This window comes from Grus americana, chromosome 26, assembly GCF_028858705.1.
Source record: "Grus americana isolate bGruAme1 chromosome 26, bGruAme1.mat, whole genome shotgun sequence".
NCBI classification, from domain to species: Eukaryota; Metazoa; Chordata; class Aves; order Gruiformes; family Gruidae; genus Grus; species Grus americana.
Window position 1 is genome coordinate 1895359 of NC_072877.1, and position 11620 is coordinate 1906978.

Sequence of the window (11620 nt, forward strand, 5' to 3'; positions counted from 1 at the left end):
GGTTTAAAGAATAATTGAGTTGTAAGGAAAGTATTCCTCAATTGTTCATCCAGATTCTGTGATCAAAGGAAGAACACATCCTGGCAATCAGTAATTCAGACTATGCTTAAGTTCCCTGCAGACCACAGATAAAATATCTCTGCCTTTTAATTGTGCATGCAGTCTACAAATAAATACTCTTTTGACCCATATTTTATCCTTATTGTCATTCATACTGGAAAGTTTTTGGAAGGAAATAGAGTCTCTGACTGCATTATGAGCCTTTCATATGCTCTCAACTGTACCGTAAATGCAGTCTCATCTCTTCTACCCACTGCATCACCAACAGAACTAACTTCAGCTGGCGCGGCCAATATGTGGTCAGCAGAAATGGGCAAACTGGGAAATACCGACACTACTTGCCTCTGGATGTTGCTGCTGATATGAGTATTCAACTTCAAAAATATGAGGGATATTAAATTTCTCTTATTATTATAATCTACAGTTGCTCAAGCACATGTTCTTAAAGCATACATCCCTCAAACAAAACTACGTATACATAATGATTTTCACCGAGCGTTTAAAAATTTGCAGTAGTCACAGAGCTGGTTTCCCAGAGCAACTCTTTGGGTCATAGCAACACGGTTCACTTTGTCTTTCCTCCTTAATGTTCAGGTAGTTCACTGTACTGATGAGAATGTCTCAGGTCTTTAACTGAGTCCATTGCTTAACACGCACGAGTACAGACCGTAAGTAGAAAACGCCACTGTATAAAGGCACAGGGAAATAAAGATTTGTAGGCATACATATTCAGCTGCCTCTACAAATAAAGACATATGCATGAAACAAGGCATGTAAAAGAACTCGTCTTTTTCTGCAAAAACAATTGTAACAAGCTGGAATTTTTCAAAGGGGTTTAAAGGACTTTTGTGTCCAAATTCCTTTAGGATTCCATGGGAATTGGGCGTTTAGAGACATATGAAAATCTCATTTGAATCATTATGCTTGGTGTATATTAGATATGTCGGCAGAGCACTCTGCTTTCAGCCAGCTCAAACAACTGCATTCACTTCAATTTAATAACACTTTGAGAAGGAATTGGGTAAGAACAGTAAGGCAGAAACACTGAAGACTGAAAACTATTACAACCACATTGTGAAGAACATTTTAATGTGCTAAAAAAAGGTTTCCAAGGCAAAAATAAAAAAATACAAGGAGCGACTTAGATAAGCCACTGGAAGGGGAAAAAAACATGCTAGAGGTTACAAACACCAGCAAGGTAAAAAAACCCGGCACTGATCCTATCGCTTTCTTCCAACCCCAGAACGTTACTGCTATGGGATATCTACACAACACGTCTATCGGTTGCTCTATGATGTACCATAAGATCTGATTGATTCCAATCGTGCACAACCCAGTGTAAACTGGATGTTACAACCATTAAGATTGATGAGTTAATACTAATGGATACGAAGAAAGAATTGTGTTCTATAACTCACCAAATCATGGAGCGGGTGGCAGGAATATTTGTCGCAATTCATCAGAAGTTGATTCTGAGAACTGCCACGATTACTCTTTCATGTTTTATGGCATCATAAGATACCACTTTTTGAGGTGACAGCTTTACGACAGGTAGGATCGCTCACAAGGAGACAAAAGGAAAAGATGAAGCTCAGATTGTCAGGTAGCCTTAAGCGACAGGACTTCAGAGAAGCCTGCAGCCCAGTGCCAACTTACAACAAGCTTCTGATGTGGCCCTGGGTCTCCTGAGTAACTCCTTACTTCTCACGTTGGGAGAAGACCCATTCAAGCAATGAGACTTTGCAAATGAGTAAATGATCTCTTTCAAAATGGGCTGAGTGGGCTTTTTCAAACCATGTACATTGCTCTGCAGCTGGCAAGGTAGGGGAGTTTTATCTTATTTGTCCAAGAACCTTTTTGTTTATGCTTAATTGCTGGAATCAAACAAAACCAGAACATCTATTTAATTGATTCTGGGAGTTAAGATCTAACTCTTGAAACAGCGAGGAGGAATCTGCCATCAGATTTTGTGGCCTAGTTTGGAGTCCTGATCCAAAAAGCAAACAAAGCTAATGAATCTTCTAATTAAGCATTCATTGATAGAGCTCAGATGAAAGAAATGCCTGGCTCTTTCCTCTAGCTCTTGTAATCAAGAGACAGAACAAACTCAAAGTGAGCAAATTAACGTTACTGTGAGCAGCAAAACAGAATTGGTGTATGCAATAATAAAATAATGAAAGCTGATCAGGCACTTACTATATATGGCACAAACAAAGCAAATAGCTGTTCAAAAGAAATAAATTAAATGCGTATTAGCATTTCTTCTGTGTCTTCCAGATACTGTATTTTGGTCCTTGCAGACAAAATGCCGCATGGACTTTGACAATTCATGTTAGTGTTGTCTCATATTAAAAGGACTGTTTGGAATATAGAAAGCAGACTTCCTAAAATGCAAGATTCATTCCAATTCATAAAAGAAAAATGCAGCAGGATTAAGAGAACCTAAGTAGAACAGAGTATTTTCATTTGCACATTTCAATTCAACTCATTCAGAGATTTTGATTTAATTTTAGATGTACACATAAGATCCGGTTTCCTAACTTCAGGACAAGGGCAAGAAAACGGGACCCATTACTCCTGCGTGGGACTTTCAAAAATATTCCCCCAATAGGTAATTAGTAACGTACGACAGCAATTTTCAAGGGCATTCAGCATAGGATCAAAACTTAAGAACAGCCCAGACAGATGTAGAAATTCTAGCACACATGAGAATAAACCTCAAAGAAAGTTCTTCAGGGTTTTTTCCCCCCCTCCTAGAAGTTTTAAAGAAAGAAGTAGCTATAAGCACAGAAAGCATTATAGAGCAACTTCAAAATTATGAACCAGACTTTTCTCAGATGTAGTTCCCAGAGGCTTCAAGGAGAATTCTCTTTTTCAGTTTTTCAACACACCTCTCTCTGGTAAGATCAATAAAAGGACCTACAGGGACAGCTTGGCCGCTGGCAGGCTCTACTGCATTCCCAGAGCACTAAATACTGGCACAAAGCATTGACTGCTACAATGGACCGGTTCCAGCTCCCCCCTTTCTCCTTCAGAACTGCTCTGATCAATCTTATCAATAAAAATCAATCAATCCATAAAACATGGTGCCACTGAATGCCAATACGTTGATTTCTGAATTTGCAGTAAATTTATTAACAATTACAGAACACTGGGAAAGGAAATTGCTTAATCCTACTCTACTATGTATAGTATCTCTCAGCTGCCTGTTTTGTGCGTATAGGTACCATGCATAGATCAGCTCTCACCATCTCGTTTTATATATTCTATAAAAAAATACGATGTTGCACTACACATCAGAGCTATGTAACATTTTCAACAGCGGAGGTGCCCGATTCCCCACTGAGTTGTGCCTTTATGGAGTAGAAACAATTAAAAAAAAAAAGTACAAACAATGCTTTTGCTTTTCTGACTTGGACTACTCAATTTCTGTGCAAGTTCAAACTAAGCAGGCACAGCTCTCTCTATGCTTCTGCAGTAAGACGAGGAGCAGACAATGCAGGCTTTGTTGTGCCATCCACCTCAACCCCAAACATACCTGTCACACTTTCTGCTGGGGAAACCATTCTTTGATAAATTAAAAAAAAATTAAAAAAAGAAGGCAAACCCCACTAGACTTCAATGCCCAAGTGTTTTGCAGCATAGGGGAATTGTCACTGACTCTGGTTGCATTCAAGTAATTTCTTGGTGCTGAATGAGGCCCTAGCACAGGGCTTAGGCCTGAACTCTTCCCTGAGGAAAGGCCATTCACAGACTGAGTGCGTGTTAATTATGTAGTATGTAGCAGAGGAAAATGTATGAACAGGAATGTATTGTCATGGAGTTGCTTGCTTTTGCAGCAGTAGCACGGAACTGCACAGCTGCCATTTTATCACACCCCTACTGTTATTTCTGTATCATTCATCACGATAATTTGCATTATTTAGGTCAGCCAGCCTAGGGGAGGTTTTATGGGGTGAACCTGGACTTGGGATTCTTCTGCCTAAAGTCTGTATTGGATAAAATCATGATACACCTAACTAAAACAGCAAGAGAGCAGCTTTAGCTTCAGCATATGGAAAGGGACATAAAGCTGGGTGACTCAGCTCATCTCTGGTGACCGCCTGCCTGTTTTTTTCAATGCAGTCTTAAACAGAGGTGAGACAAATGGCACAGACCATTTCATTCTAGTTGGAAGCCAATCTTTACCCTGCTCCTCTGTTCACTACTACTTCAATGATTTTTCTAACAATGACATATCCAGGGACTAGATTATACTCTGCATTATGGCAAAAAGCAACGAACAGGAGACAAAGGGAATGGGGAAATCAGAGTGAGCACTACCTGTACCTGGAAAGACAAGTTTCCCAATTAGGATGCCTTCAGTAGTAGCTTTCTTTTCCTTATAGTAACAAAGCTTCATCCTTACTCTGAGTCACACAAACTCAATGCTGCAAGGCTGTCTGCAGACATGCTTCCCCATCTTCCTGGCACACACTGCTGGCAGAGAGGAAGGGGTTTTCCACTCATTTTCCCTCTCTAAAAAAATATAAGAAAGAATATTAACAGCCTACAATCACAAAGCTTACTTCCCTAGGATATGAAGGCAAGTTATTTTAGAAGCTGAGATAGATTCCTTTATTAATACACAGCATAATAACCGATACCATTAATAATTAAATCTTATGCTCAGATTGAATGCAGAGGGGATTAAGATAAATCCATTGGCATGAAACAAGGTATGCCAGTTTGCATTAGCTGAGTATCCCATAACAATTTGCATTTAGAAGCTCACCGAATCCCTGACAAAGCCCACTGTGAATCTTTCCATCTACTATATTGCTCATTTCTTCCCTGGGTGCTCTGCAAGCTACACAAGCTACCTTTTTTGGGGGGGCAAAAGTCAAAACCAATCTCTATTAGAGCTAAAATTCATTAGCACATAAAACTATACCTGTGCTGCTGTACTTTGCATCTTCAGTGTCTGAATAATGGCTAGCTGTTCTAACATGCATGAATGCAACTGAAATTTAAATCACAAATTTTGAATAAAACTTGGAGTAGAAGCCTCGCTTGCAGTGCTTGTAAATTGAGAGCGGTTCCATTGATCTTTACGGGGACACTTTAGATTTACAAACTAAAGTATCTCATCAGCTCTACTGTGATGTAGCGACGCGTAAGCCTTTACTAGCTCTTAGTGCGGTTCATTCCATCCAGCTCGAGCTCAGATGAAGAGGCTGGACCTTTGTACCTCTGACAGGCCACTGCCCTTCCCAGCTTAATATCCCTCAAATTCAAGTACCCTAAAACCTATGGAAATGATACCGCACAACAGGTACGTTTGAAATAACTAGAAGTAAGAGACATAATTAAACCAAACCTGCTCTACCTTTAGCAGGTGATTGGTATCAAGCAAACATATCTCTGTGCCAGAAATACTTGAGTACCATTGTAATTAGTAACAGGCATACAGATTAATTTATGTATATTACTAAGCCTTTCCCTTTCTTTAGGGAGCAACTAACAATTTTTGTGGTATCTCTCTTAATAAACGTCCACCAACCCGCGCTTACATTTATTCCTTCCTCAAGAAAACTTTGAAGAGGGTTGTTTTGGTTTTTTTTAATAAATTTGCCCTTCTGACTCAGAAAGGCAAATTACCATTGCCTCTTTGAGCATCCAATGAGGTCTGCGCTGAATATATTCTTAGCTTACTTCTGATAAATCCCTACTGCATAAATACTGTTTTATTTTAATCAACCAGTGGCTAATAATCTGGGTCAGAGGTGGCTGCAATGCAGCTGTCCAGTTTTAGTCTCTGTATTAGCCAGATTAGGCAAGGATAAACATTCAGGCTCTGTGGTCCAGGTCTCAGACAGACTTGCCTCTAGAGGATTTCAAGGAGCAGAGGAAGGAAAGCCAGATAACTAGATATTAACGCATTCTGCTCAGACTGCGAACCACACCCCGTATTTGTTTCTTCATTCATGTAATTACCTGGTTATTAGGAACCACTTGCAACAAGGACACGGTGAGGACAGCAGGAGCTGGAAGAGCACAGACACCTTGTGAAAACTGCAAATAGGAGGAAAAAACCCCCACACTATTCACGAACGCAGTCCGGGGGGTCTGAGGTACAGCGAGGGCTGCTGCACCCCGGCCTCACTGAGGCACCAGGCCCCGCCAGGACCCCAGCCACCAGACGGGGTCCGCACCAACCTCCCCAGGGCTTCTGCCGGGGCACCTCACGGGGAAGCAGAGGACGAGGAAAGCGGGGTGTTACACACAGCCCCGAGGCGAGCCCCAGGCAGGCCCAGTGGGGAGCTGAGGCAGAGCCGAAGGGCGCCCGAAGCAGCCCACAGGTGGGCCCGAGGGGGGCTGAGGGGCGGGCCGGGCCCGAGGGGGCCACGCCGGAGCGGGCTGACAGGGAGCGCGAACCAGCCCGGCCGCACCCCCGAGCCCGCGGCACGGAGCGGAGCTGCGCCCAAGGCGGGGCGGGGCGGGCCGTACCTCAGCGCGGCGGCAAGTGCCGCTCCTCCCCGCCCGGCCCCGGCCCCGCCCGGCGGCTGCGCCCGCCCGCCCGCCCTCCCCGCCGATAAATAGGGGCGGTCGGGCAGCGCCGTTCCGCAGAGCAGCTGCTGATCCCCCCGTATCCTGCAGCCATGACCTCATACGGCTACGACCCGTTCTTTCCCTCCTACAAGCGGCGGTACGCCGAGCCCTCGCGGCTCCATGTCTCGGCGATGCGCAGCAGCAGCGGCGGCTACAGCTCGGCGCGCTCGGCGTACTCCAGCCTGTCGGCGCCCGTCTCCTCCGTGTCGGTGAGGCGCAGCTATGCCACCTCCAGCGCCTCGGGCTCCCTCCTGCACTCGGTGGACAGCCTCGACCTAAGCCAGGTAGCGGCCATCAGCAACGACCTCAAGTCCATCCGCAGCCAAGAGCGAGCGCAGCTGCAAGACCTCAACGACCGCTTCGCCTGCTTCATCGAGCGGGTGCATGAGCTGGAGCAGCAGAACAAGGTGCTGGAAGCCGAGCTGCTGGTGCTGCGGCAGAAACACGCCGAACCTTCCCGTTTCCGCGCCCTCTACGAGCAGGAGATCCGTGAGCTGCGCCTGGCCGCCGAGGAGGCGACGAGCGAGAAGCAGGCGCTGCAGGGCGAGCGGGAGAGCCTGGAGGAGACGCTGCGGGGGCTGCAGGCGCGGTACGAGGAGGAGGTGCTGAGTCGGGAGGACGCGGAGGCCCGGCTGCTGGAGGTGCGCAAGGGCGCGGACGAAGCGGCGCTGGCGCGGGCGGAGCTGGAGAAGCGGGTGGACAGTCTGCTGGACGAGCTGGCCTTCCTCAAGAAGGTGCATGAGGAGGAGCTGGCGGAGCTGCAGGCGCAGATCCAATACGCTCATCTCTCCGTGGAGATGGACGTGTCGGCCAAGCCCGACCTCTCCGCCGCCCTCCGCGATATCCGCGCTCAGTACGAGAAGCTGGCGGCCCGCAACATGCAGAACGCCGAGGAATGGTTCCGCAGCCGCTTCACCGTCCTCAGCGAGAGCGCTGCCAAGAACACCGACGCCGTCCGCGCCGCCAAGGACGAGGTCTCCGAGAGCCGCCGCCTGCTCAAAGCCAAGACGCTGGAAATCGAAGCCACCCGCGGCATGAACGAAGCGCTGGAGAAGCAGCTGCAGGAGCTGGAAGAGAAGCAGAGCGCTGATATCTCTGCCCTGCAGGTCTGGGGGTTTGCGGGGGGGGGGGGGAGGTTGTTGGGGGGCATTGCTGCATTCGGGGGGCATTGCTGCAGACAGGAGCATTGCTTCTGGCTCATGCTGCGGCTGTACCGCAGGTACGAACCGGAGGGTATCGTATAGTTACAGTGCAAAACGCCCCGGAGCTATAATGCGTGGCATAGCGTTTACCTGTATACCGATAAAGCCTCAACTGTATCATTACACAAAGATACTCTTAAGCTAGAACTAGAAAAAGCACATAGAGGCTAAAAGCGAAACAAGCCTCGTGCATGCTTTAGTGCTTGCATAGCGGAAAATCGGGTTCCTAACATAAAATAGGGACGGAATAACGAGGCGTAGGTACAGGGGTGGGAAACCCTGCCAGGGAAGGTGGGATTTGGTACAGGGCGCCTTTTTGGCTGAGGATGGAGTTGGAGCTGTTCGTTTTCTCCGCTAGAGCGAGGTTACATTAATAGGATTGGAGAAATTCCTTGCAAGGTATTATTGCTAGACATGGGAGAGCTAAGAATTTTATGCTGTCAATATTGTTACTACCAACAGGATACAATCAACAAATTAGAGAACGAGCTGAGAACCACCAAGAGTGAAATGGCTCGGTACTTGAAGGAATATCAAGATCTGCTCAATGTGAAAATGGCCCTGGACATTGAAATCGCAGCATATAGGTATGATTGGGGGGGACATTAAATAAGTCAAACTTGCATCAGGTTCCCCTTCTTCTCTCTTCAAGGTAATTTGTTTACCTAATGTCATTCCTCCAGCAGAAATTTTCGTAGATAGATGTCTGAGTTGAATCAGGTCTCCTCCATTGTCTTGCTATTGGAAGAAGCAGTGCTTTTGAGGGAAAAGATTTGCTTTAAGCAAAATCTTCAATATGCAGCAAACATCTGTGAATATAATAGTATGTATATGCATACAGAACTCTTTGCTCAGCAATATGATCTTAGTTCTCCATCTTTACAAAACCTCTTAACTGCAAGTACAGAACAGGCTTTTGTATCAGTGACACTTCCTAATACAGATGGCTGCGTTCCCAAAATCAGAAACCCCTTACGTGCTTTTAAGAAGGAATTTTGTTTCTAATTCACAGAAGCAATCTCCCAGAAGGTAAATATTTCACAACAGAATTGCTGCTAAGTAGCTGTTTAATGCTTTGTCCCAGATACTGTTAGAAATTGTAAATGCTGAAATAGGCTTTCTATGAATGCCACAAGGGGGAATATTGAGAAGGTGGCTATAAACCTTATCTAATAGCTAAATATAACGTCAAATTGTTATATCTGCATTGTTCTCTGCTACCCTGCAGGCTGCCAAAACATGCCTCTAACTTGACCTGCTATAGGAACCTAATCCTAGAGGTTTTTTCCCCCCATTATTTCTCCTGACAAGGAAAAGTATTAATTCACCAGTAATGCACACCTCAAACTTTTAATTTATTCCCAGAAGATAGGGTAGCATTGCCACATGGTTATGCTGCAGCAGTATTCAGCAGATAACAGCTACGGACCAAAACACCATGATGCTTCGAGCAGCGCAAGCCCTAGAGACTGCATACTTAGGAGTGCAAAAACTAGCCCGTAATGAATAACTAAGTCATTTCTGCTTGGTTTTGTGGTTTTTTTCTGCTAGGAAACTGCTGGAAGGCGAAGAGACCCGACTCAGTTTCACTAGTGTTGGAAGCATCACCAGTGGCTACACCCAGGCTGCCCCGACTTTTGGCAGGTCTGCCTACAGTGGTCTCCAGTCCAGCTCCTACTTGATGACAACCCGTTCCTTCCCCACGTACTACTCCAGTCATGTCCAGGAAGAGCAGATTGAAATAGAGGAAACAATTGAGGCTGCTAAAGTGGCGGAAGCGAAGGCAGCCCCTGCAGAAGAAGGTGAGGAGGAGGAGAAAGAGGAAGGTGAGGAAGAAGCGGGAGGTGAAGAGGCTGAAGAAGAGGAGGAAGGTACTTACAGTTACTTTCAAATCTCTCTCTTTCATGCTTCACCCTGCTCATATGGGGTAAAACCCAGAAATCCTGATGAATAACACTGATGATCAGACCTCTCCCATTGTCTGCTCACACAAGCACAGGATCGTGGCGTTACGCCCACACCATTTAAGCAGGAAAGGCTGGATAGTGAATGGAAGATAAGGTAGATGTTCACTATCAGGCAGGTTATAGGACTGATTATACTCCCTTGGAAACCACTGGCTGTTTTTCCATTCAGGCTTCCAAAAACAAGAATGAGAATACTTTTAACAGTGTGTAATGCAGTATTCATGTGGCAGCAAACAGTACTTGGCTATTACCGATGTTCTCACAAAGAAGGAACAAGAACATCTTGAGCTAAGTACTAATTCTCAGAGTAGCCCGTGACAATAGGAGCGTCAGCTGGTGTCTGTGGATGTAACTGTTGGGTTCAGCAGATAGCAACATCTGCTGTCTGAGGTCTAGGTAGTTTTCTTGTTCAACCAAAGTATATGCCACTGCCTTGCTGCCCCATAACTTATTTACCAAACTCACATTTTTATAGAAAATGTAAAAGCAACGTTATCCAGAGTTGCTTTTCCCAACTTCTGTTGTGTAGCTCTGAAGGATTTAACCTAAATGTATCTGAAATGCATTGGTTACCACTGAACCATCCTAGGAGTTCATTAGTGTAGAGATTCATTATAATGAAATGATAAAGAGTGATGGCAAGATCCCTTTTTGAACTCAAGCCTTTGGATAAGGCTTAAAGCAATGAGTCCACAGTCAACTACTATTTTTCAAGGCCGTGACTTTGGAAAGGCCTATATAGCGTTTCGCTCCCTCTGAAATCCAGGATAAGTGGGTTGCGTAGTTTTGTCGTTCTCCCTTGCAAATCCTAGACAAACGTCCCTGCTCTCATGCCAAATCCGTTGCCAGCCCCATCATGTTTAGCTGGCTGCTGTCCAGGGGTGGGGGGTCGAAGGGTGCAGGGATGCCGGCTCCCCTTAAATTGGGGTTAGGAACAGTACGTAGTTGTGAAACGCTTCTTTTTGTCTTTTTAAGGTGCTAAGGAAGAATCTGAAGAAGCCAAAGAGGGTGAGGAAGAGGAAGGAGAAGGGGAAGAAGCAGCAGCTGAAGAAGGGGAGGAGTCTCAGGAAACTGCTGAGGAAGCTGGTGAGGAGGAGAAGGAAGAGAAGGAGGAGAAGGAAGCAGCAGGAAAGGAAGAGAGCGAAGTGAAGAAGAAGGCTTGATTTCTAGGCAGTCTAGCTTTTCTCATCAGGTCAACAGAATAAATGACAACTGACTGAGCTAAAATTGCAGTCTCACATATTTAATTCAGTGACCACTAAGGTTTAAAGTTAATGATCTATGATGTTTCTCTCTGTGCAGAGTATCAGTATGCTTGCAGAGCACCCACTGGCTTGCTCCCTGAGTGCCGCATGGTCTACACGTATGAATTCAGGGGTTATGTCTTTCTTGGGTGATTCAGAACCTTAAAATTTAAAATGGGGGGAAAAAAAAAAATAAGTCATGGGAATGAAAGTTATCTTTAACTTGCAATTAAAATAATTATGGAAACCTTGGGTGGGTAAAATAATGGAGGCTTCAATAAGTATGTGCAATAAAGCTAGTCAATAAAGTTACAGAAATGCTTACACAGATTCCTTGTGCGTGTCATGTGTCACTAATGCACTAAAAGGTTGATAAAGTGGTGTATCGCGCTTGTCTTTCAAGCCCTTGTAACGGGAGATGGGATATTGGTTTCTGTCTCAAGCTGATGTGCTTGGGGGACTAATAGGGTGGACAAAATTTCTTGACGGGGCTGTAAAATGTCACGTGGAAATCGTGCAATGGTGAAAATACACTGGTGTCCGAAGGCGCTGTTAG

General features: G+C 45.3%; 1 protein-coding gene across 1 annotated transcript; it reads left to right on the forward strand.

Moving 5' to 3' along the window:
- Positions 1-6642: 6642 nt before the first annotated feature.
- NEFL (neurofilament light chain) lies at positions 6643-11392 on the forward strand. Its single transcript, XM_054804703.1, has 4 exons — positions 6643-7757; positions 8316-8440; positions 9405-9724; positions 10796-11392. Exons 1-4 carry the CDS (start codon positions 6702-6704, stop codon positions 10981-10983), a joined length of 1689 nt encoding a protein of 562 aa, XP_054660678.1. The 5' UTR covers positions 6643-6701; the 3' UTR covers positions 10984-11392.
- The last annotated feature ends 228 nt before the right edge of the window (positions 11393-11620 follow it).